Source organism: Pneumocystis carinii (assembly GCF_001477545.1).
Source record: "Pneumocystis carinii B80 chromosome Unknown supercont1.1, whole genome shotgun sequence".
NCBI lineage: Eukaryota > Fungi > Ascomycota > Pneumocystomycetes > Pneumocystales > Pneumocystaceae > Pneumocystis > Pneumocystis carinii.
In genome coordinates, this window is record NW_017264713.1 from 606,233 (window position 1) to 629,418 (window position 23,186).

At 25.2% G+C, this 23,186-nt stretch overlaps 11 protein-coding genes and 1 non-coding gene across 12 annotated transcripts; 7 read left to right on the forward strand and 5 right to left on the reverse strand.

The window, feature by feature from the left end:
• Positions 1–89: 89 nt before the first annotated feature.
• T552_04062 (hypothetical protein) lies at positions 90–3,769 on the reverse strand (the record flags this gene model as incomplete). Its single annotated transcript, XM_018372113.1, has 13 exons — positions 90–463; positions 510–786; positions 832–1,133; positions 1,182–1,359; positions 1,405–1,593; positions 1,635–2,018; positions 2,067–2,137; positions 2,185–2,245; positions 2,290–2,475; positions 2,569–2,666; positions 2,719–3,477; positions 3,522–3,684; positions 3,731–3,769. 13 exons carry the CDS (start codon positions 3,767–3,769, stop codon positions 90–92), a joined length of 3,081 nt encoding a protein of 1,026 aa, XP_018227757.1.
• Positions 3,770–3,874: 105 nt separating this feature from the next.
• Positions 3,875–8,083, forward strand: T552_00280 (hypothetical protein). Its single transcript, XM_018368896.1, has 13 exons — positions 3,875–3,897; positions 3,943–4,187; positions 4,236–4,453; positions 4,496–4,597; positions 4,639–5,243; positions 5,291–5,356; positions 5,401–5,469; positions 5,511–6,415; positions 6,462–6,647; positions 6,696–6,959; positions 7,005–7,517; positions 7,571–7,630; positions 7,678–8,083. Exons 2-13 carry the CDS (start codon positions 3,966–3,968, stop codon positions 8,026–8,028), a joined length of 3,561 nt encoding a protein of 1,186 aa, XP_018227758.1. The 5' UTR covers positions 3,875–3,897; positions 3,943–3,965; the 3' UTR covers positions 8,029–8,083.
• A 24-nt stretch (positions 8,084–8,107) lies between these two features.
• Positions 8,108–8,831, forward strand: T552_00281 (40S ribosomal protein S11). The gene is made up of 3 exons (XM_018368897.1): positions 8,108–8,200; positions 8,242–8,363; positions 8,475–8,831. Exons 1-3 carry the CDS (start codon positions 8,154–8,156, stop codon positions 8,783–8,785), a joined length of 480 nt encoding a protein of 159 aa, XP_018227759.1. The 5' UTR covers positions 8,108–8,153; the 3' UTR covers positions 8,786–8,831.
• A 293-nt stretch (positions 8,832–9,124) lies between these two features.
• On the forward strand, positions 9,125–9,904 carry T552_00282 (hypothetical protein). Its single transcript, XM_018368898.1, has 5 exons — positions 9,125–9,150; positions 9,198–9,332; positions 9,382–9,478; positions 9,520–9,581; positions 9,630–9,904. Exons 2-5 carry the CDS (start codon positions 9,216–9,218, stop codon positions 9,846–9,848), a joined length of 495 nt encoding a protein of 164 aa, XP_018227760.1. The 5' UTR covers positions 9,125–9,150; positions 9,198–9,215; the 3' UTR covers positions 9,849–9,904.
• Positions 9,905–10,140: 236 nt separating this feature from the next.
• T552_00283 (translation elongation factor G) lies at positions 10,141–13,097 on the forward strand. Its single transcript, XM_018368899.1, has 14 exons — positions 10,141–10,357; positions 10,402–10,547; positions 10,592–10,600; positions 10,641–10,755; positions 10,809–10,897; positions 10,940–11,008; positions 11,054–11,217; positions 11,259–11,775; positions 11,820–11,918; positions 11,964–12,247; positions 12,292–12,451; positions 12,498–12,825; positions 12,876–12,970; positions 13,011–13,097. Exons 1-14 carry the CDS (start codon positions 10,183–10,185, stop codon positions 13,053–13,055), a joined length of 2,295 nt encoding a protein of 764 aa, XP_018227761.1. The 5' UTR covers positions 10,141–10,182; the 3' UTR covers positions 13,056–13,097.
• A 430-nt stretch (positions 13,098–13,527) lies between these two features.
• On the reverse strand, positions 13,528–14,864 carry T552_00284 (hypothetical protein). Its single transcript, XM_018368900.1, has 5 exons — positions 14,671–14,864; positions 14,498–14,627; positions 14,416–14,455; positions 14,124–14,372; positions 13,528–14,083 (listed from the first exon to the last, which is right to left on the reverse strand). The coding sequence occupies exons 1-5, from the start codon at positions 14,816–14,818 to the stop codon at positions 13,574–13,576; spliced, it is 1,077 nt and encodes a 358-aa protein (XP_018227762.1). The 5' UTR covers positions 14,819–14,864; the 3' UTR covers positions 13,528–13,573.
• A 137-nt stretch (positions 14,865–15,001) lies between these two features.
• Positions 15,002–15,081, reverse strand: T552_05003. Its single transcript has one exon. It is a non-coding gene; the product is annotated as a tRNA-Gln (tRNA).
• Positions 15,082–15,162: 81 nt separating this feature from the next.
• On the forward strand, positions 15,163–15,824 carry T552_00286 (hypothetical protein; the record flags this gene model as incomplete). Its single annotated transcript, XM_018368901.1, has 4 exons — positions 15,163–15,263; positions 15,309–15,407; positions 15,453–15,614; positions 15,662–15,824. The coding sequence occupies 4 exons, from the start codon at positions 15,163–15,165 to the stop codon at positions 15,822–15,824; spliced, it is 525 nt and encodes a 174-aa protein (XP_018227763.1).
• A 131-nt stretch (positions 15,825–15,955) lies between these two features.
• On the reverse strand, positions 15,956–17,561 carry T552_00287 (hypothetical protein; the record flags this gene model as incomplete). Its single annotated transcript, XM_018368902.1, has 9 exons — positions 15,956–16,200; positions 16,246–16,370; positions 16,415–16,558; positions 16,602–16,711; positions 16,757–16,875; positions 16,918–17,018; positions 17,059–17,240; positions 17,287–17,351; positions 17,396–17,561. 9 exons carry the CDS (start codon positions 17,559–17,561, stop codon positions 15,956–15,958), a joined length of 1,257 nt encoding a protein of 418 aa, XP_018227764.1.
• Positions 17,562–18,500: 939 nt separating this feature from the next.
• On the forward strand, positions 18,501–19,716 carry T552_00288 (hypothetical protein). Its single transcript, XM_018368903.1, has 4 exons — positions 18,501–18,540; positions 18,585–18,732; positions 18,777–18,991; positions 19,065–19,716. Exons 2-4 carry the CDS (start codon positions 18,587–18,589, stop codon positions 19,670–19,672), a joined length of 969 nt encoding a protein of 322 aa, XP_018227765.1. The 5' UTR covers positions 18,501–18,540; positions 18,585–18,586; the 3' UTR covers positions 19,673–19,716.
• A 217-nt stretch (positions 19,717–19,933) lies between these two features.
• On the reverse strand, positions 19,934–20,385 carry T552_00289 (hypothetical protein). Its single transcript, XM_018368904.1, has 3 exons — positions 20,324–20,385; positions 20,176–20,282; positions 19,934–20,130 (listed from the first exon to the last, which is right to left on the reverse strand). Exons 1-3 carry the CDS (start codon positions 20,369–20,371, stop codon positions 19,977–19,979), a joined length of 309 nt encoding a protein of 102 aa, XP_018227766.1. The 5' UTR covers positions 20,372–20,385; the 3' UTR covers positions 19,934–19,976.
• A 27-nt stretch (positions 20,386–20,412) lies between these two features.
• Positions 20,413–23,096, forward strand: T552_00290 (hypothetical protein). Its single transcript, XM_018368905.1, has 7 exons — positions 20,413–20,834; positions 20,879–21,142; positions 21,186–21,429; positions 21,471–21,753; positions 21,799–22,431; positions 22,476–22,658; positions 22,700–23,096. The coding sequence occupies exons 1-7, from the start codon at positions 20,459–20,461 to the stop codon at positions 23,051–23,053; spliced, it is 2,337 nt and encodes a 778-aa protein (XP_018227767.1). The 5' UTR covers positions 20,413–20,458; the 3' UTR covers positions 23,054–23,096.
• The last annotated feature ends 90 nt before the right edge of the window (positions 23,097–23,186 follow it).

The window sequence follows — 23,186 nt, forward strand, 5'->3', positions numbered from 1 at the left end:
TTATAAGAAGTTAAATACGATATTTTTTAACTGCTTAATTTTTTATAGAATTTAAGTAAAACTGATAATTATAAAGTTATTTTTTGTAGTTATATAAAAGATGTGTAATCAAATGAAAAAAACTCTAATCCTATACCATAAATAGTTAAAATTTCTTTATTTAGAATTTTTGCAATAGATATCCCGCAAGGGTCAGCAATATAAGTATAAAATTCGGCAAGATAAAGTAATTCTGAAGTGTTGATTTTCCATATTTTTAATCTTTGATCTGCTGCTACGGAAAATAATAGACCAGAGACACTAAATGCTAAACCGGTTATAGAAGAATTGTGTGCATCTAGTTTATTCATGATAGTTTTACAAGATATTTTATAGTTTGAAAGATTTGAGTCTAGTTTTATTGTAATTTTTAATATATTTATCTTATTATCATCACCGCCTGTAACTAATAGATACGTATTTTCTAAGATATTTAATTTCTTAGCTTATAATATATATATAAATATTACCTTCTATATGTCTTAATGTCATTGATTTAATATTTGATTGATGTATTTGATCTTTCCAAATTGGAAGAAAAGATTCTTCAGAGTTTTTCATAATAATTTCAGATGAATGAATATAATTACTTATATCCCATAATGTTATGAAACCATCTGTTGATGTTACTAATAAATAACAATATTCTTTTTCCAAAATATATGTAACATTTAAAGGACATTTTGTGGAATATTTTTTGTTTAAAAGTAAGATATATTCTGATGTTTTAGATAGAAATGACCAAATCTAAAAGCGTCATTAAAAATATTATTCTATCAAACTAATAGTTACCCTAATTGATGAATCTGAACAAGCCATTATAATTAAGTAATTATCTTTATTACTAAATTCTATAACTGAAAAATCCATAATACGAACATTTTTCCTTTTATTTATTGCTGGACAAATTGCATGTCTAATTATTCTTACATGATTTAAATCTTTTATTGAAAATTTCCATGCAACAAATTCCTCTGCTCCTCCACATGAGAAAAAAAATAAACCATTTTTTGACCATGATATTTTTTCTATGCCTGTATCATGTTCTTTTTCACAATATATATTAATAATTTCACTACAATTAGTAATATACACTTTCTTTATGTCAAACCAGAATATAAGTAATATTAAGAATAACTTACGTTTTGACAACCTTAAAGTAGTATCTTCTGCACCTGTTAAGAACAATAATGTATTTCTTTGATACGAAATAGGATAAAATGCCATGCTTCTGATTTCTCTGCCATGTCTCCCATCTTGAAGTATTGTTTTTTGGAAATTTTGAAAAGGGAATAATAAAAGGAAGTTGCAAATAATAATCTAAACGCTCTTAGTTATTAATAAATATAATTGAATAATCCGAACAGAGTTTGATCTAGTAAAAATAAATGTTGAATTTTCTTTGTTTTCTGAACAGGAAAAATATATGGACCAATGTCTATGTGATCCACCACATACTACTGAAAATATACGAAATCCTTTTGATTGATTCCATACGGAGAATCTAAGTTTTTTAAAACCATAAAGTATTAAATCTTCTTTTAAATAAAAACCCTGATATAAATTATTTCTTACAAGGATGCAATTCAAATTACCCCTTCTATTCCATGCTTGCTACATTTTCCTTGATGTCTTTTTTCAACAGTTATTTTACTATCATTATCATCTCCATTATAAATCGTTAATTCCAATATATAATATATCCAATCGCGCCCAATTGTTGTTATTTCTAATCTTTTATTGAATAAAGTCTCCTCATGTGAATGAATGATAATAGTAGATAATGCATTTTTTTTATATAAATCATCAACTAAATAAATACTAGAAAGTCCTTCTCCAAAACTTTCTAGACGATGTATACTTAAAAGCCCCGTCTTAAACCCAAGAAATATTAAATTTGTTTTAAAATCAATTGCAGCAGCAGTTAACTCCATTGGTGCAATTGAAATAATATCTTTTTTTTCATATATAAAACTGGACTATTTTATAATCACCTTATTTATTAATCATTATATTTATAAACATACCTCAATATATTTAAACAAATGAAGATGAATGCGTAAGGATATTGCTGAAACTGTTATAAGATATAAAGAATCTTTTTATTAATATATCTGAGATATTGGATAAAAACACTAAAAATACCTTTAAATGATATGGGAAATAATGATTGTATTTTTTCATTAGATATATGATATTTTGAAGTCTAAATAGAGTAAGTAAGTAATATTATTATAAAAAGATTTTTACAGATAATTTATTTTTGATATTTAAAAGGTATATATTGCCAAGTTTATCAGAAATATTCACAAAATCTGTCTCAGACCAAAGAGAAATTTTAGAAAATCCACTAAGATCTAAATCATAAAATAAATAATTCGATTTTTTCGTTTTAGTATCATGTATTAATACTTTTCTAAAGAATATTATCATTGTCTTATGAATATATATAAATATTTACCCAAATATAGAAACAATTAAAATCTGAAAAGAATTAACTAAAGCATAACTTCGAAAAGTCTAATATACGTTATAAACTATTAGTAAATCAAAAATTGGTACATCGTATAATTTATTAAATGAATTGGTGACATTTCTAATATCATATGGAGTTATATAATATTCCGCTATATCATATATTATATTTGAAAATAATATATATATATATATAATTCTTACGTTTAGTTTTGTCATTTATTTCCCATAGACGTATTTTTCCATCACTTCCACCTGTTGCAAACATATTTCCAAAAACTGAAACACACCATACATTTTTTCCTTCATGACCATCATATACAGAATCTTGCTCCAATTTTGAACCTGATGTTATTTTCCATAATCTAGCAGTAGTATCTTCTGACACACTAATAAGTTTAGACTCTTCATTACCAATAAATTTAACGTCCCATATACGAGAATCATGACCCCATCCAATAGCTTTACATTCCCCCGAATTTATATCCCATATTCTAACACTTCTATCATCTGAACATGTACAAAATAATTTTCCATTTTTTGAAAAATTAATTTTAAAAACTATTCCTTCATGTCCTTTTAAACGATGTGTAATTTGTATCATTATGTCCTTTTTTTTTACTATTTCTACCGAATTAATACTCCATACACATATTTCATTAAATATTGTTCCTGAAACAACTGTAATTGATCCATCACAATAAATATAGAGGCATGATGAATATAAAAGAGGATTTTCTATACATGAAAATGTCTGAATATACTCTTTCCTCTCAATATCATATACATATACTTTATTATGTGCCGTTGCTAGTAATATATATAATTTATCATATGATAGCTTTGCATCAAAAATCCAATCCAGTGCTTGATTAATATCAAAATCATCCTTATTAAATAATTCATTTAATTTAACTATACAAAAATCTTTTCCGCCCCAAATAATTAATGTATTCTCCTTAGCTTTGTATAATTCAGTAAATAAAATTAGACTTCATTCCAACAACCATATACTATTCCATGTATTCGATTTTTCTTAAAAACTTTTGCTCTATAAATAACCATTCCATTTTTAACATCATAGATTTTAATATAAGGTCCCTGCCCTGCAAATAAAATTGATTTATTAAGAAATAAAACTGATGTAACTGGGCCATGAAATCCTAATAACTTAAATAACTATTTAACCCTCTGTTTTAATAAATTTAAACAATACCTTAACCCATTTATTATTTTCTAATTCTAAATTAGACATTTTAATAACAATTGCCTTATAAATCCTTTAATTATTCTCTAAATGTTAATAAAGTCTAATTTATTTTTTACCATGATTTTTAAGATCGATTTGTTTATGAGCTTTAAAAATAAAGAAATTATTAACAAGTAATAAAAGTTCTTAATATTATTGTTATTTACTAATAAATTAAGGTTAAACTTGTTATAAGAGTCCAATGGATATTAAAAGTCCAGGATTTAAGTGGGAATCTAAGAAACAAGAGATATTAAATAAAGAGATATTAAATAAAGAAAACCTATCACCAAATAGAAGTAAAGGAACAGTATTAGGAGAAGGACCATATCTTAAACGTTCCAAGTCATTTGATGGAAGAGGAGATGAGAAGTTTGTAAAGCCTTTATTAGGTAAACGGGAGCCAAGATCAACAACGTTAGAGGTTTGACTATGAATTGGGTTATATTAAGGTTTTGATGTTTTTATGTAGATGCCTAATAAGGGTATATTGAAGACATCAGTGTATTCTTTAGGCAGTGCACAAGATTCAAGTTATAAAAGTGATATGGATAATCATACTGTTATAGGAATAATGCAAGTTGCATTGAAAGATAATGAAAAAGAAACAGAGAATGGGGAGATGAAGAGGAATCAGGGACGAAAGAGTCTTAATCGTCGTGTTAGCTTTGCAAATTATGCGTCCGTAAGGTTTGATTTTGTTTTAATTAATTAATTTTTTTGATCGAATAGATTATTTGAAAAAGAACAGGAATTTCAGTCACCTAATCCTAGTTCACCAGTTAAGACTACTACATCTTTGAAAGAAAATTTTTTATTGTCACCGATTAAACGGTTTTGATGAATTTATTTATTTGTTATGCTAATTCTAGTAGAAACCTTAAAACTAAAAAGTCAACAGTATTAAATGATTCACCGAAGACGCCATCACCTATAAAATGTATTTCCCCTATAAAACCTTCAAAAGCATATATAAATTCGCCTATACCAATTCCTCAAGGACAAGAGTTTTCAGATGATATAGATCATGTTGATATTGAATCATCGGAAAATGTATTTTTCTCTGATATTGGAAATAATTATGGAAAGGGATTCCGTGATTGTGAGGATAATGGTGTTTTTAAAGATATTGATGGAGAAATGACAATGGATTTGACAGAAGTTATTTCTAATCCAGTATTTGAGGAAAAAAATGCTCAAGAAGTAGCAATGGATGTGGTAGATGTTGTTTCTGATGTTGTATCCGAAGAACAAGATGTAGAAGTAACAATGGATATAACTAAGGTACTCCCATGCTCAATATTAAAAAAAAATGTTACTGAGGAACCATTGATTCATTTAACCAATGTATTTGATAATTCGGTTGAAAAAAATAATGAAGTAGCAATGGACTTAACAGTGGCTTTGGGTGGGATTCAAGAAGATCAGAGTAAATTACTTTTTGACTTTCAGTCGCAGTCTGATAAAAAATATACTGAAAGTAAGATAATATTTATTATTAAGATTAATTTTTGAGAAAAAAACCAGAGCTAGCTATGGAATTGAATACAACTGATCATGGATTTTTAAAAATTGCCAATCACACAGATCCTGGTAGGGTTTATTAGTAATTATATCATAATTAATAAAAGATATAGTAGATATGGATACTACTAAAGTTGTTGGAGGTATTCTTAGGAATTTAAATGAAATAGATCAAAAAGATGGTATGTAATTGTTTTTTAATAAATGTTTCTTATTTTATAAGGATTAACAATGGATTTTACAACTACTATTGGGAATATTTTAACCGTTAACGAAGAAATTAAGAAGGATTTAGATTTTTCCTCCAATAATGTTTGTTCAGAGGAGAAATCAGATATACAAAGAAAGATGCAGTCTGATACGTCTACTGAGTGCTTTTCTTTAGATGATTTTCATAAGCCTGTAGATGTTTATGAAGATGATAATACAGTTGGAATGGATCTTACTAAAATTGTACCATCCATTTTGGAACACAAGGATAATTTAACATTAAAAAATGTGGAAAAAGAATATGTTTCGTTAGAACATGATAGTTTACCAATGGGTATCGATATAAAGAAGTCGCCTAATACTGAGTTAAAATCACCTCAAAGAATTCCCCGTAATGGTGTTTTGGCTATGGATGCCCTTTTTGGAAAAAATACATTAAATAATATTCGTAACGTAAGTGATACAGTTGCACCAATTCAGCTAGGATCTCCAAAAGCTGCAAAGCTTTTAAAAAGTCGAAAAAGTATAGGTTGTTATGAGGAAATGAAATTGGTAGGATTAGGTAGTCCAACTACTAAAATTATTGTGGGTGACAAATCAACACGAGAAAATGGAACGTCTGGATTAGATATTTTTACTGTAAACGGTTTCAATATTTTGGATCGTATTGCTCAATTAACACCTAAAAAGAATGTGCCGTTTCAATTAACTCCTGAGAAGAGCGTTATCTCATCTCAATTATCTCTTCAAAATACTTCAAAAGACGATATTCATGAAAATTCTGAATCTAGGCTCAAAAGGAATTATGAAAATACTTTAAATGATGCTGATATTATTAGCCCTATGAAAAAAACGTGTGAAGGCTCAAATATTAAAGAGTATTCAGATCATTTAATCGAGACACATGATGAAGATAATGTAAGTTATATCAGTTTATATTTGATGAATAATTGATTTGTCCTAGTTTTTACCTTCGATCACTTTAACAGAATTTTTGAAGATGACATCAATATCTTTTTTGGATGGGCTTACTACTACAAAACGAAGAGAGACTACATTTTTTCCTTATTTAAATACAAATCCTCCAACTTTAAAAGAATTGGTTTATGCATCATCTCTTACGCTTCCTACTCTTGAGCTTTATCAATTTGTATGCTAGATTTCTAAGTGTTTTATTTTTTATGCTAACTTTTGTAAGAGTTGTAAAGAGCTTCAAAAATATATATCAGAGGGGAAAGAGGTGGTTAACAAAATTGAGGAAGATACTTCTGAAGAGAATCCTTTACTTTTTCGAGAATATATCTATGCTTCTCATGATATTCGAGTTATTATGGATGGTCAATTTAAATTACTTAAAAATTATTCAAGACTTTATGCTAAAAGTGTATGGTATGATTGGAGAGATAAACTATTGTTAGGTTTGAAAGAAGGGCTAGAGAAGAATTTGGAAGGATTAAAGAAGGTATTTTGTTTATATTTTTTAATTGATTATTAATATACTATCAAGGATGAATTAATAATTAATGAATCTAAACCTATTTTAAATACGTATTTTCCTTTTATAAAACAGACGTATAAATCTTTGAAAGAAAAAGTAAAGCATATGAAAGCTATTAAGGAGGAAATTAGTCAGTGTGACCAAAAAGAATTGAAAAAAGTTCGCTCTAATTTATTTAAAATTAATGAGGAATTACAAGCTGATATGAAACATTTTGAAAAACTTAAGAAAAACATACATGAAATCGATGATAAATTACATGAGTTATCTGAAAAACAAATAAAATTAAATCAAGAGATAGAAGAATATAAAAAAGTGATAGAAGTTAACCGTTGTTTTGAAAAAGGTGAAATTGAAAATATTAGAAAAATGCTACAAGTTCTTAAATTTGTCACTGGATGGGAAGCAAAACATTTCTTTCATGATACTGTAGTTTTTATATATTTAGACACGATTGAAACTACATTTAATTTTATTAAAAACAATGTATCAATAAAATGGACTGGAGACATAAAAGACAAGGTTTCTTTCTTTAACTTCTATCTATCTATCTATATATTTCTAATCTTTTTCAGATTAAAGAGTTTTTTTTTGATTATTTGGAAAAAAGATTGGTAGGCTGTACAGTTAAAGAAGTAAATATAATTTTATAAATTTATAAATTATTTTAAATTCTATTTAGGCATTGTCTCTTATATGTAGCATATGGTATACGGTAACTTTAATATGGTCAGAATTTTGTTTACTTAAAGTTCGATATCCTTTACTGTATAATTTAACGATTGAAAATGGTGAACCATTATTGCTCGTTACAGCAAAAGTGTTTTTACCATTATCTTTTTCAAAATTTCATGTAACCTTTAAACTTCGCCACTCAATTCTTTATGAATATCCTAATTTAAATAATTATGATTTAATAGATATTCATACTGTTTATGGCAATTCTAATACTTCTAAAATATTGAAGGCTATACTAGAAAAAATTTCAGTTGGAGGTATAAAAGCATTAGGTTCTGTATGTAGCGATTTTTAAATGATTTATATATAATTATGTATAATTTAATTAAGCTTTTACTTTCTAAGATATTATAATTTATTTTGTATGTGACTTAATTTTTATCGCTTAAAATATTATTAGAAAAAAACTAAGTTCTATTAATGTCTGAACTTATATTACAATCTGAACGTGGTTTTCAGAAACAACCGTAAGTTTTCTAAGTTTTAATAGTCCTTAATTTTTTCTTAGACATATTTTTTTAAATACAAAAGCTTCATTAAATAAAAAATTTGGGAAAACTCGAAGATGGTATAAAGATGTTGGTCTTGGGTTTAAAACACCAAAAGAAGCTATTAAAGGGGAATATATTGGTTAGTACGGCTTATATTTTTTTATAAATTTTATTTAAGTCTCATATTTATTGAGATATTTTTAAAAAATGATATTTTTTTTTTTTAGAAACTAACATAAAAGTAATATAGATAAGAAATGCCCTTTTGTTGGAAATGTTTCTATTCGTGGACGTATTCTTACTGGAACAGTAGTTTCTACTAAAATGACACGAACTATTATTGTTCGAAGAGAATATCTTCATTATATTCCTAAATATAATCGTTATGAGAAGCGTCATAAAAATTTTTCAGCACATTTATCTCCGGCATTTCGTGTAAATGAAGGGGACATTGTTACTGTAGGTCAATGTCGACCTCTTTCAAAGACTGTTCGTTTTAATGTTTTACGAGTCGAAAGACATAGTGAATTAGATTCTGCAAAACAATTTGGAAAATTTTGAATAATTTAATATATTGTATAGTGGGAAAATATATTGTATACTAGGAAAATATATTATTGTATTTATTATTATATATTTTGATTAGCATTTTTTTATATATTTTTCTAAGCTTTGATATTTCCTATATATTTATCATAAAATATTTAGAAATATATAATTTTTAAATTAAAAACTTTTGATTTATAGATGTTTTTAATATTAATTTTGAATAATTTTATAAATTTATGTAAAATATTGCTTTTTTATAAAAATAGTTAAGATTTTGATAATTAAAATTAAATTTAACAAGTACGAATGAGGATTTTGAATTTTTTAAAATGATAAAATATTAGAGGAAATTGTTAACTTATATTCTATTACAACTAGTAAAATATGGTTTTCTCTATAAAATCCTTTTAATATGTATAATTAGTTATATTTTACTTTTTTAATGTTGCATTCTATAACTAACCGGAAATATTTACAAATTTCTAATGATCTGCTGATTGAAATGCGATTCTTTTTAAATAACGCATATCCTTCATCTATTACTGATTCTGTTTTACAAGTATGTCTTTTAAATGGAAATTATTGTATATATATATATGAATTTTTAGAATATTATAGATTTTATTAAACCTTCAATTATACTTAAATTACAAAAAGATCAATTACAAAAACAGAAAAAAAATGCAAAAGATTTAATTGAAAATGGTAAGAATTTTTCAAAATTGAATAAATTTGGAAAAATATAGATAAATTTAAAATTACTTTATTTTTTGTACCCTCAAAAAGTAGTAATTTTTTATTAAAAAGGGTAGTTTTCATGGTTATATAAGGTTATAATATTTAAATTGTTCTTTAGGTTACTACTTTTGTGTTTCCTTTAGAAGATAAAGATAAATCTACTATCGATCACTTTACTGAAAATACAACTATTACGAATTTTGATACAAAAGATGATCCTTCATCAGATTCTGCATTAGATTCTTCTTCATTTGTTAAATCTATGCCCATAACTACTTACAAAAAGTGTAATACATATAAAAAAATTCTTTATGTAGAGGTCAGTTTTAAGGACTAAAGAAAAGTGATATCTTAATTGTCTTTTTTTTTAAAAAAGTTATATAATTTTTCCAGATTAAAATATTTATTTTTTAAATAAACTTAAGATTTAATAGTATAGTTATCTATTATATAATAAAATAATTTTAGTTATTTATTATATAATAATTTTAGTTTATTAAATATATTCTATATAATTTTATATTTAAAAATTACATAAATATTTAAATAGAAATAATGTTGTTTAGCTTATTTTTTTAATAAAACAACTTTTTAATTTATTTTTTAATCTCGAATTTTTATAAATTATTTTTAAAATTATAATCAATGAGATAAAATTTTAATACTTTTAAATGTCTTATCAGCTCTTCAAATCTCCTCTATTATCTTTCTTATTAAAAAGACCAGATAAGAATCATCTGTATTTTCTATTTCAATTGAAATATTTATCTACACTTAATACTTCTTCAAATTCAACTCAACATGTATTAAAGAGAAAAGATAAGAATATTATTGAAAATAATATGGGTTATTTGTTTATTTTTTTTCTTTTTCTTGAATTGATTTAATAGAGCGTTTAAAATGGCAAAGAAATGTAGGGATTAGTGCTCATATTGACTCTGGAAAAACTACTTTTACAGAACGTGTACTTTATTATACAGGAAAAATCAAAAGTATTCATGAAGTTAAAGGAAAAGATAATATTGGTGCGAAAATGGTTAATCTATTTTATGGTTATAGTTATATTCTTATGTAATATAGGATTTTATGGTAATAAAGGTTTTTAAGGAGTTAAAAATTGATGATAAAGGATTTGGAAAGAGAAAAAGGCATAACTATTCAATCGGCAGCGACTTATTGTGATTGGGTTAAACAGGATGATGGAAAAGAACAAAAGTACTCTATTAATATTATCGATACTCCAGGTATATATATATATATATATATTATATATTATAGAAATGATTTAATCGATTAGGTCATATTGATTTTACTATTGAGGTTGAAAGGGCTTTAAGAGTATTGGATGGGGCTGTACTTGTATTATGTTCAGTATCAGGTGTCCAGGTAAATTTATAAAATATATGAATAGTATACTTAAAAAATCAGAGTCAAACTATTACTGTTGACAAGCAGATGAAAAGATATAATATTCCTCGTATTTCTTTCATCAATAAAGTTATATTAAGTGTATTTTTTGTCATTTTTAATAATATATTATAGATGGATCGTATTGGATCTAATCCATGGAAAGTAATTGAACAGATTAAAAATAAATTAAAAATATCTTCTGCAGCTATACATGTACCTATTTTTGATAATTCTACATTTGTAGGTGTTGTTGATATTATAAAAATGAAAGCGATATATAATGAGGGACATAGAGGGTATAATTTATAATGATTTATAAATTACTAAAGATTTTTAGAATTATTGTAGTTGAGAAAGATGAAATTCCTAATGACCTTCTACAATTGGTTAACGAGAAAAGAATTGATTTAATTGAAGCTTTAGCAGATATAGACAATGAAATTGCTGAATTGTTTCTTAATGAAAAAATGCCTACTGAAAAGCAATTATATAGCGCAATACGTAGAACAACACTGGAGAGAAAATTTACGCCTGTTCTTATGGGTTCTGCTCTTCAAGATATAGCTATTCAGCCAGTTTTAGATGCTATTTGCGATTTTTTGCCTACACCTGCTGAAGTTGAAAATATTGCTTTAGATATTTCGAATAATGAAGAATGCGTTAAGTTAATTCCATCTGATACTGAGAAATTTGTTGGACTAGCTTTTAAACTTGAAGAAAGCAAATATGGGCAACTCACATATTTTAGAGTATATCAAGGAACTTTAAAAAAAGGTGATTATGTTACAAATATGAGAACAAGGAAAAAAGTTAGAATTCCTCGGCTTGTTAAAATACATTCAAATGAAATGGAGGTGATTGCTTGTTTTTATAAAGGAATTTATTTAACTTATAAAAGGATATTGAAACAATAGGTTCAGGGGAAATTTGTGCAATTTTTGGTATTGATTGCGTATCCGGAGATACTTTTGCTGACGATTCTTTAATGTATTCAATGGTATTTATTTTCTTTAAGGAAAAAAAGAGTTATAACATTAATTAGACTTCAATGTTTGTTCCTGAGCCTGTTGTTTCACTATCTTTAAAACAGAAAGGAAAAGAATCGCCAGGTTTTTCTAGGGCTCTTGCTAGATTTCAGAAAGAAGATCCAACATTTAAAGTTAAACTTGATTCAGAAAGTAAAGAAACTATTATTTCAGGAATGGGAGAACTTCATTTAGATATTTATGTCGAAAGAATGAAACGGGAGTATAATGTTGAATGTACTGTAGGAAAGCCTCAAGTTGCATACAGGGAAACTATTACATCTAGATCCACTTTTAATTAGTATAATTTTTTTATTTTTATAATATGTTTTTAATAAATATTAGTACTCATAAAAAACAGACTGGAGGGGCAGGTCAATTCGGTAAAGTCGAAGGATATATAGAGCCTATAGTATCAGGTAATCCTTCGAATTTGGATGTAGAATTTTTGAGTAATGTTACATGTGGTAATATTCCAACAAATTTTATACTTGCATGTGAAAGGGTTTATTCTTAAAATTTTATATAATTTTGTCTAATTTTATGAAAAGGGATTTAAAGATGCTTTAAAAAATGGTCTTCTAATAGGATATCCAATTAAAGGATGTCGTATGGTGCTAGAAGATGGTGCTACACATTCTGTTGATTCTTCTGAACTATCTTTTTATATAGCAACTCTTAACGCTTTTAAACAGGCATATAATAAAGCGAATCCTATAATTCTTGAACCTATTATGAAATTAGTTGTTACTGCTGAAAATGAATTTTCAAATGCAATTATTAGCGGACTTAATAAAAAGAAAGCTGTTATATTAAACACTGATATTAGATCTGATGATTTTACAGTGGAAGCAGAAATTCCACTGAATAATATGTTTGGTAAATTAAATTGTTTATTATTTTAGTTTTAAACTTATTTATAATAAAAGGATATAATATGGATTTACGAGCAAATACTCAAGGTAAAGGGGAATTTACTGCTGAATATCTAAAGCATTCAGTAGTCCCTGATTATATTCAAAAAGTATTTAAATTTTTATGCAAATTGTACTAATAATATTTAGGAATTGATTATAAAATACCAAAAACAAGCTCAACGACGTACTTAGGATATGGGTGCCTAGAAAGAAATAATATTTATAAATTTTAAAATATAATATTTTCTATTTTGGTATAATGATTGGTTATTTTTTTAAAAAAAAAGTGGTATTTTAATATTTCTTGATAATGTAATTGACTATAGATAAATACGATGTAATATAGCATATATAATTTTTACCTCTTTTAATCATCAGATTTTGTTTAATTCTTTAAAAGTCTATATTTAGGTTTATGTATTCATACTTTTTCTAAAAATCTGACTATATTAAAATAATGATTAATTTTGATGATTTTATTCTATAAATAATGGTTATTTTTATGCAAATATCAATTGGGGGTGTTTAAATATGCAATATTTTTTAATTTGATATTACAAAAGTTAATAATTATTTTGGAATTAAGACAATGATAATTTAATAAATTGAAATATGAAAATCATAATATCTATCAACATTTATTGAAAAAGCATAGTATTCATAAAAATTATATTAGAAAATGCATTTCAATGAGAAATAATAATAATGTATTATACAGTTGAATCATTGCTTAAAGGTTCTGCTTCTTCTGAATCATTTTTATTATGATCTTCAGTTTCTATTTTTATTATGCCTGTAATATAAACATAAAATATAAACCCCAAAATACTGGAAGTAACAGTAAAAAACTTTCTTCGCTTTTCAGGATTGTTTACTCCTACCAATTCTTTTAGTTGAATAAATGGACTAAAAGAAATAAAATTATTCCATAGTATACTTGTCGTATTGGAAAAATAGTTTGATTTAGTAGTTTCAATATTAAGTGGTTTGTTTTCTTGAAAATATTTAGAAAAAGAATGATGCAAATAAGATACAAGCAATGGTTCAGTAGTTTTTAGGTGCTCAGATAATGTAGAGTTCGATAAAGTTGGAAAAAATTGTAATGCAAGATGACCAAATATTAAGCAATCAAGAGAAGTAGGTTGATCTCCAAATATAAATGGTTGAGAAGAAAGTTTAAAAGCTAATAATCTGTAGAAGTTTGAAGATAATATTTTTAACTAAATTCATTAATGATATCAATAAATGAAACTAATTTACTTTTTCAATCTTTGCTTCTTTTTTAAAATCATAAGATGTGTTTTTCAAGTGATAGTAAAAAATTGAATGGAAATTTTTTATTTGATTAGAATGTGCTTGTTTTATGTCGAAATATTCAGTCCTTTTTTTTGCAAAGTTTCTAACATGTACAAGAGCTAGATAAGAAGATAAAAAAGAAAAGCTTTTTTTATAATAAAGCGGTCTAGTAACATTTGAATAATTTTCATCATCAACATAAATATTGAATAGCTATTAATTATTAGAGAAATAATGTATGTCAATTCTATCTTACTGTAAGGTCAAATCCGAGACCATGAATAAGAGACTCATATCTTTTAAAATTAGCTTATCATTTTTGAAAAAAAAAAACAAACGCAATGCTATCTGCCTTTTGAATATCTGTTAAAGAATCGTCTGCATCAAATCCTTTCTGCTTTAAATAGTCTATAATATTATTCCAGCCCCCAATCCATGTTCCTGAATCCCTAAGAGCTGGTAATTTCCCTATTTCTATATTATTTACTTATTATAACATTATAAAATATACCTGTTGGAGATAATGTATTATTATTAGAATAAATTACAGAATATAACCCTGGCGCTGTTATTTGTAAGTAACAAAGTACACTGAGACAATAAGGATCAATAGACGGAAGATCAAATCCCGGAAAATGAATATGAAGCTCCAATGTCATCGTTCTTATATAAATGATAATAATTTTAAAAAATAAATGATGAAAATTCACGAAATTAATTTAATTATAGATTTTATTAAATTTTTAATTTATTTAAAAAATTTAGTGCTTATTAAATATTAATAAATAAGAAATTTTTAAACCAATTTATTTATATTTAAGTAAATAACTCTAAAAAAACTTAGGCCTCACCGAGGATCGAACTCGGGTTGTGGGAATATTTCGTATCAAAATCCCATGTGCTACCACTACACCATGAAGCCTATGAATAGTGATGGCTTCGAAATTTTATATATAACTAGAAGATGATATAAATAAGTTAATAAAATTAATAAATAATAAAAATGGATTTAACAAAAGATAATATTGTTAAAATAGCTAATAGTCTTTGTTTAAATGATCTTAAGAATCTTATGCCATATGATAAGATTTATAATTATAAGAAGTAGATATAAATTAATTAAATTTAAAATAATAATAATAATAATAGCAATGATATATATGAAGCTGAATTATTTGATATGAAAAATATTAAGAAAAAAGATATATATTCTTGTTTTTGTCTTGTCAAAGAAAATTTAGAAGAAATGTAAATTAATGTTTATTTTTAAATTTTATTATATATATTGAAAAGGTACAAGAAATCATCTTTTGGATGGTCATCCAAGAGAAAACTTAAAGAAATGAAAGCAAAGAATACAAAATATATTATTATTAGAAAAGAAAAGAAACAAGATATCATTGGATTTTTAAGTTGTCAATTTGTAACTGAAGCAGGTGAACATGTTATTTATTGGTACTATAATTTATAAAGATGAATATATTTTAATTTATAAATTTTAGTTATGAAATACAAGTTCTACAAGCATATCGTGGATTTGGTATTGGATATAATCTTATGAAAATAATGGAAAATTTGGGTCTAAAACTGGGTTTTAGAAAAGCTATGTTAACTGTATTTAATTGCAATAAAATTGCATTGAGTTTTTATGAAAAAATGGGGTAATTTGAAATATTAGTATTATTTTAGAAAACGATTTATTATAGATATTCTCGAGATAAAATTTCACCGCTTTTAAGAGATTTTTCTGGTAAAATTATAGAATCAGATTATAAAATTTTGTCAAAAGATTTATGTTAATAATTTACTTGAATAACGTCAATTCCTTTCATGTCAGGCCTTTCTATTTCCATTTCCATTTTTAATATTGCAAAGACTATATCAGTTATAATAATGCTTAAATTGAAATTCCAAACGAGTGTGATGCTATAAAAAAAGTTTGCATTTCCAGAGCCGATATATGTCCAAAGATAATAAAAGGCAGGTCCAAGAAAAGTACAATAAAGAAAACAAATTGTTGTTACAAAAATATGACGCATATCTAAAATGAATTTTAGTATTGATTTCTTAAAAAATAATAAAATACATGAATAAATTGAGTGAAGAAACGGAAATAATGACATAAATAACACTACATCTGCAATTGATGGATATGATTTAAGAATAGACATTAATCCACACAATATGATAATTATAAAAAAAGGATATTTTCTTATGAACATTAGAAATATGATAATGAATTAATAGTAAAATACCTTAATCGTATGCATAGCGGTATTATATAAACGAATATGTGCAATTGAAAAACAAAAATAAAAAACAGTCTAAATGAATCGAATATTTCTGTAAAAAAATACCACCAAAGTCCAATATTAGGTGTGAGATCAGATACAAATAATCTATATAAGATTATTAAGTAAATATAAATAATGCAAATATTACATGGCCCCATATGTTGCAGATAAGAAATCCCATGAATTAGTTATAATAAAACTCAATAACAATAATAATGATAATTCTATAAGAAATAGTATAATATTTTTGGAAATAGACTAATTGCATTTTAGTAAATTTTAAATAATTTAGAAGAATATTACGTCTTTTTTTTTAAGATCATTTTTTTGAAGTATAAGTATTAATGGTGGAAATAAAACCACAGGATAGAAACTTAAATAAGTTGCTAAAGCCAAAAAAAAAATAGATTGTATAGATTTTCCTAAAATATTAAGATAATAATAACATTGTGATTAAAATTTACTGCGTTGTACATAAGAAAGGCTAGTTAATATAAAACAATTCGTAAAAATAGCAGTTGACATTCCGACACAAGAAATAATAGAATAAGGATTAAAAAGGAATCTAAAAACAATAAAAAAATGAAAAAAAAGAGTAATATTACAAGGAAACAGAAATATACTTTTTCCAAAGATTTGAAGAAGAATTTTTGGAAAACATAGAGTCTGATAAATCCAAAAGAGACCATGCAGAAAATATGTCTGTAAGTGCAAAAAGCAATGAGACAAGTGTTTCTGAATTAGAAATAAGTTTAATTATTGAAAATAATACAAGTAATAAAGGTGCCTAGAATTGTAAGTAAAAATATAAAAAATACATAAAAAAGTAAAACTTGATGAAATAAACCTCCACTATATGGAGAAATTCCATGTTCATAAAGAAAAAGACCTTCTTTAACTAACAATAATTATATAAAATTATAGATAATAAGCACATCATACGTCGTTTATAACTTGTTACTGCAGTAGCTATTTCAACACGATTGCTTAATAAAGATACAAGATTTTTATTTCTTAGTAAAATAATTCGAATAAAAAAGCCTAGGCTAAATATTAAAGTAATAATATATTTAGAATGTATTTTTTTCCTGAATTCAAAGGAATTCATTATAATTTTTGATTTCTATTGAAATTTTGTTTAATAATTTTATTTATTAAATTTAAGCCTATTGTGATTTAAAATTTGATATAATTTTGAATTTAAAAAATAGAAAATTTTAAGTACGCTTTTGAAAATATTAAAATTAAAATATGTTCCTTAATCTGTTTTTGACTTTTAAACATAAATACATAAAATAATACCTTTAAAATATAAAATTAAATAATTTTAAAAATTCATATTTCGAATATGATTATATACTTTTAAAAAATAAAAAGCTTTACATAAAGAATTATCTAAATATTTTATTTATAAAATAATTTTATCTTATAGTAAAAGAAAATTTTGATTTTAACATATTTCTTAAGTTATTTTTAATGATAAATTAAAATTTGAAAATGTGATTTTTTAAACAATTTAAGACGCTATTTTTATTAAATTTTATATAAAATATATTTACTTTTAAATTTTTAAAAAACTTTCAAGAATTAATATTTATCTTTAATTACTTAACTTTTCCATATTATTTCTAGAATAATTCAAAAAGTTTACTAATTATTTTAAAATACTTTAAAAAATTTATTATTATTATAAAAGTAATAATTATTTACAACTATATTCCAATACAACATAGATAATTTTATATTTTCTAGATGAATTTTTACTAACATTTTTATATAATTAGATCTTAATATTAATTTTATTATAATATATACATCAAAAGCCTTTTTCTAAGAAAAATCATAGGTTATTTTTGTTTATAAATTAATAAGCATTATATATATATTGATTAGAATGACGACGATAACATATCGATTTTAAATTTCTAAACACTAAAATTCTTAAGATATTAAAAAAAGCTAAAAATTTTAATAAATAAATAGAAGCATTTTCCTATATTTCAGTATATTTCATTAAGAGGTTTATTTTATTTTAATATTAATTAAGAATTTAAAAGGATATTGGTTTTTTTTTTTTTTTTGAAAAGGTAAATTTACTATGAATATTCTAAATAAATTAATTGGGATTCAGAAATGCACAGAACATATTCTGTAAGAAGCACTCGTACTTGTGGAACTTCTCAGGCGAATGCTTTTCCTTTACCTGTATCTTCAACAAAAGTTAGTCGTTTTTTTGGATTAAAGTCTATTGGACATTCATTTAAAAAGTCATCTGCAGCGTATATACTTTGATATATAGCGTTTAAATGGCTAATAATACTAGAATTTTTTCACCAGATCTTGCTAGACGCCTTGCTGTTCTTATTAAGATGGAAAAAAATGTAATGCGTTCATATGAGCTTGTTGGTCGTGAACGTAAAGAAGTTGCTAAACAATTATCTTTATGGGGAGAAGATTGTGATGACGATATTTCTGATATAACAGACAAGCTTGGTGTTCTTATTTATGAAATTGGCGAATTAGAGGATAGTTTTATTGGTATGTATGCATGTTTATTTACTATAGTTCAATTAATTGTATGTTTAAAATTAAACTTTTTAACTTTTTTTAGATCGTTATGATCAATATAGAATGACAATGAAATCGATTCGTAATATTGAAGCATCAGTACAACCATCTCGTGATAAAAGACAAAAATTAATTGATCAAATATATATGTTAAAACATAAGGAGCCCGATTCTCAAAAGCTTCTTGTTTTGGAGCAGGAGCTTGTTCGTATTGAAGCTTCATGTCTTGTTGCAGAAGCTCAGCTAAATAATACTACAAGAGAAAAATTAAAAACAGCATTTACTTATCAATTTGATGCAATTAAAGAACATTCAGAAAAAATGGCTTTAATAGCAGGATATGGAAAATATTTACTTGAACTTTTAGATGATAGTCCTATAACACCAGGTGAAGCACGTGCAACATATGATGGTTATGAACAATCAAAACAAATAATTATTGATTGTGAAAATGCTCTTTCTCAGTGGAGTTTTGAAACATCATCTATAAAACCTACTATTTCGTTTCATAGCAAAACTGGTGAACTTACTGATAGTCTTTCAAGTCAAAATAAAAATCTTCAAAATGACTCTTTTTGGGTTAGTAATATAAAAGATGAAAAACGACCTCAGGAATTAGAAGAGTCAAATAAAATTATTCTTGCTGCATAATTTAAAGATTATTATCTTTCATACATTTTAGATCCATATATTATATAAAATGCTCGGATTATAATATTGCGTTTTTTACTGTTACATCATTAATTTTATAAGGTGATTCATTATTGCATATTTCTAATACTTTAATAGATATTTATTTATTTATCATTTTGCTTGGGTTATCATTCTTTTTAGATGATTTTTTTTATTTAAATATATAATAATTATTTTAGAAATATAACATAAATTTTAATACATAGTTATAAATGTTTTTTAACTAATTTATTATTATGGATTTTAATCTGTATATTTTCTTTTATTTGTTCATCTCTGATGTTTCTTCACATGTTTTTGTATTTAACTGCAATGCATGTACGCCATTTTTTAATTCTTCTTTTAATAAATTATAAATTATTTTATGGCGCGCTACTTGTCCATGACCTTTAAAAGCATCTGATACTATTGTGATCCTGATATTAGGTTATATAAATACTTCTTCCTACTTAAATTGCTACCTGAAATGGCTTTCAGGATTTGTATTATTTTTCATTGGTTCATGATATTTATGTAGATACGAATCATTATAAATCTCTAAAATAGATGGTGATAATGCTTTTGTTAACTAAAATAAAAATAAATAATTTTAATAAGAAAAAAATATACTTTTTGACGGATTATAGATTCTGTAGAGTGTAAATAGTTTAAAGACATTTAAAAAAAAGTTTAAACGAATTAGAATAAAAAATAATTTTTAAAAAAAAAAAATTAAAAAAAATTAAAAAAAAAAGTTTTATTTTTATGCTTTATTTTTCTCCTATAAGCGACCCTGGAAAAGGGATTGCATCAATTTTAAGTTTTGGGGAAATTAAGATTCTTTTGGATCCAGGTTCAGATGATCTTCTTTCAGAGTTTGTGGTACTTGATTTTGTCCCAGATTTGATTCTTTTTTCTCATTCAGATATATTTCATTTAGGATCATTTGTTAATGGCTTTAAAAATTGTGGATGGCATAATGTACCAGTATATGCAACACTTCCTATTTTTAATATGGGTCGGGTAACAATGATTGATTGTTACAAGAACCTTTTGGATGATAGTATATCTAAAAAGGATATTGATGAAGCCTTTGACTCTATAATTACATTACGTTATTCTCAGCCAACGTCTCTTTCTGGTATATAATTTTTTATATAATAATTATATTACAGCGTTATCTAGGGAAATTGGATGGTATCACTATTACGGCATATAATTCAGGCCATTCTCTTGGTGGTACTATCTGGAAAATTACAAAGGACTCTGAGAATATTGTCTATTGTGTTGATTGGAACCATTCTAAAGACAGCCATCTTAATGGGAGTATTCTTTATTCTAATGGTGTTGTATTAGATGCTTTAAGTAGGCCAACAACTCTTATAACAGATGCAATAAATTCTAATGTCTTTATTCCTTCACGTAAAAAAAGAATAGAAGCTTTTTTTGGTAAAATTATTTTATTATATTTTTTTCATAATTAATTTTGAAGATTCTATTAGAATTACGCTTATACAACTTGGAAGTGTATTAATTCCGACAGATGCAGCAACACGTTCCCTTGAATTTTGTTGGATTTTGGAACGTTATTGGCAACAACACAATCTTCAATATCCTATTTATTTTCTTACTCATGCTGGAAGTAAACTGATATCATATGCTCAAAGCATGATGGAATGGATGAGCGATTCTATTATTAGTGAATATGGATCGAATGGAAATGTATTTGAATTTGCGTAAATAACTTTTTATTAATATTACTATTTAACGATTATAGACATATTAAAATTATTTCTAATGAACATGAGCTTTCTTCTATGGTATCTGGTCCTAAGGTTATTTTAGCAACTAGTGCAAATATGGATTGTGGATTTTCTCAAAAAATATTTCTTAATAATATTGCAAAAGATTCGAAAAATTTAGTTATTCTTTCTCAAAAATCTATATATTATGAAAATTCTTTATCAAAAGATCTTTTGGATCGTTGGAATATGGTTACAAAAGGATATAATCAATCTATAGCTTCATCAGTTGTTTTAAATTTTAGCAGAAATATTACTGTAACGATACTTGATTCTATTATTATTATTAACTAAATTGCATAGATTCGTACTTTAGTACCATTAGTAGGTGATGAATTAGAAAAATATCAAGAAAAAGAGAAACTTTCTCGAGAAAAAAAAACTACTGAATTGATTTTAGAATTTCAAAATAGAGATCTTTTTGATAGTTCTGATTCCGATTCAAATGATGATGATGATGATAATAATAACCATAGAATGCATTTCAAAAATGATTCTATAGTAGCAAAAGGCTCTGGATCTTTGTTAAACCCCGGTATTCATGATTTATATCTTCAAACTAATGAAATAAAAAAAATGTTGCCACGTTGTAAGATGTTTCCAACTCTCGAGAAAAGAAGAAGATTTGATGATTTTGGCGAAATAATTATACCAGAAAAATTTGTTCGTGTGATGGAAGAGGACTTAGACTTTAATATTACTAACGAAACTAACAAATCGATTAATACTCTAACTAAGAAGCGAAAATGGGGAGGTGTTTCTAACAACGTGCAAACTAGGGAAAATACTGATAAAGATGTTCATATTCCTAGCAAAATCGTTGTTAGTGAAGAGAAAATAATGATCAAATGTTCTCTAAGGTATATAGATATGGAAGGGTTACATGATGGAAAAAGTTTAAAAACTATAATTCCAATGGTTAATCCAAGAAAGCTTGTAAGTTTGTCATATTTATTATTTATATTTTACTAATGATAAAGGTTCTTATTCATTCCAATCAAGAGACTAGAAACAACATGATGACTACATTTAAAACTTTAGTTTCTTTTACTAATGATATTTATTCCCCTCTACAAGGAGAAGTATTGAAAATCGGCATAGGACTTAATTCTTACAATCTCAAGCTCTCTGATGATATTATAAATACTTTAAGATGGAAGAAGGTAATATCTTTATAAAAGTAAATTATTTCTTAATATGATAGCTTGGAGACTATAATATATCACATGTTATTGGAAAACTTAAATTTTGCACGGATTCTTTCCCTAATGAAACAGATCTTCCTACTTTAGATGTTTTACCTATGAATTCAAATTTAAAAAATATTCCCCAATCTCATCCATTATTTGTTGGTGATGTTAAGCTTGCGTATGTTAAACGACTTCTTCAAGAACAAGGGCATATAGCAGAACTCATTGGTGAAGGAATGCTTTTATGCGACGGTCTAGTAACAGTAAAAAAAATTGCAGGTGATAAAGTTATTTTAGAGGGTGGAATATCTCAAGAATTTTATGATGTAAGAAAAATAGTATATGATAGTATTGTAGAATTTTTATGAAATTCATGTTATTCTATTTCAAATTTATTAAAGAAATTCTATTATAACTATAAAATTTTTTAACACATGAAAAAATATAAATTAAAAATTTATAATAAATTCAATTGCATTTATGTGCATTTTTATTTAAAAT

Bases quoted from the DNA above. Each gene is read 5' to 3' on its own strand.
- T552_00280 (XM_018368896.1), top strand. From the start codon at position 3,966: ATGGATATTAAAAGTCCAGGATTTAAGTGGGAATCTAAGAAACAAGAG. The intron at 7,518-7,570 runs GTTTCTTTCTTT...AATCTTTTTCAG, and splicing joins CTGGAGACATAAAAGACAAG to ATTAAAGAGTTTTTTTTTGA. The intron at 7,631-7,677 runs GTAAATATAATT...AATTCTATTTAG, and splicing joins TAGGCTGTACAGTTAAAGAA to GCATTGTCTCTTATATGTAG.
- T552_00281 (XM_018368897.1), top strand. From the start codon at position 8,154: ATGTCTGAACTTATATTACAATCTGAACGTGGTTTTCAGAAACAACC. The intron at 8,201-8,241 runs GTAAGTTTTCTA...ATTTTTTCTTAG, and splicing joins CGTGGTTTTCAGAAACAACC to ACATATTTTTTTAAATACAA. The intron at 8,364-8,474 runs GTTAGTACGGCT...AAAGTAATATAG, and splicing joins TATTAAAGGGGAATATATTG to ATAAGAAATGCCCTTTTGTT.
- T552_00282 (XM_018368898.1), top strand. From the start codon at position 9,216: ATGTTGCATTCTATAACTAACCGGAAATATTTACAAATTTCTAATGAT. The intron at 9,479-9,519 runs GTAAGAATTTTT...GGAAAAATATAG, and splicing joins AAAAGATTTAATTGAAAATG to ATAAATTTAAAATTACTTTA. The intron at 9,582-9,629 runs GTAGTTTTCATG...ATTGTTCTTTAG, and splicing joins GTAATTTTTTATTAAAAAGG to GTTACTACTTTTGTGTTTCC.
- T552_00283 (XM_018368899.1), top strand. From the start codon at position 10,183: ATGTCTTATCAGCTCTTCAAATCTCCTCTATTATCTTTCTTATTAAAA. The intron at 10,358-10,401 runs GTTATTTGTTTA...TTGATTTAATAG, and splicing joins TATTATTGAAAATAATATGG to AGCGTTTAAAATGGCAAAGA. The intron at 11,009-11,053 runs GTTATATTAAGT...AATATATTATAG, and splicing joins GTATTTCTTTCATCAATAAA to ATGGATCGTATTGGATCTAA.
- T552_00284 (XM_018368900.1), bottom strand. From the start codon at position 14,818: ATGACATTGGAGCTTCATATTCATTTTCCGGGATTTGATCTTCCGTCT. The intron at 14,628-14,670 runs GTATATTTTATA...ATATAGAAATAG, and splicing joins TAATACATTATCTCCAACAG to GGAAATTACCAGCTCTTAGG. The intron at 14,456-14,497 runs GTTTGTTTTTTT...TAATTTTAAAAG, and splicing joins CAAAAGGCAGATAGCATTGC to ATATGAGTCTCTTATTCATG.
- T552_00288 (XM_018368903.1), top strand. From the start codon at position 18,587: ATGCACAGAACATATTCTGTAAGAAGCACTCGTACTTGTGGAACTTCT. The intron at 18,733-18,776 runs GTATATACTTTG...TAATAATACTAG, and splicing joins TTTAAAAAGTCATCTGCAGC to AATTTTTTCACCAGATCTTG. The intron at 18,992-19,064 runs GTATGTATGCAT...AACTTTTTTTAG, and splicing joins ATTAGAGGATAGTTTTATTG to ATCGTTATGATCAATATAGA.
- T552_00289 (XM_018368904.1), bottom strand. From the start codon at position 20,371: ATGTCTTTAAACTATTTACACTCTACAGAATCTATAATCCGTCAAAAA. The intron at 20,283-20,323 runs GTATATTTTTTT...TTTTTATTTTAG, and splicing joins AATCTATAATCCGTCAAAAA to TTAACAAAAGCATTATCACC. The intron at 20,131-20,175 runs GTAGCAATTTAA...ACCTAATATCAG, and splicing joins AATCCTGAAAGCCATTTCAG to GATCACAATAGTATCAGATG.
- T552_00290 (XM_018368905.1), top strand. From the start codon at position 20,459: ATGCTTTATTTTTCTCCTATAAGCGACCCTGGAAAAGGGATTGCATCA. The intron at 21,143-21,185 runs GTAAAATTATTT...TTAATTTTGAAG, and splicing joins AAGAATAGAAGCTTTTTTTG to ATTCTATTAGAATTACGCTT. The intron at 21,754-21,798 runs GTAACGATACTT...TAAATTGCATAG, and splicing joins ATTTTAGCAGAAATATTACT to ATTCGTACTTTAGTACCATT.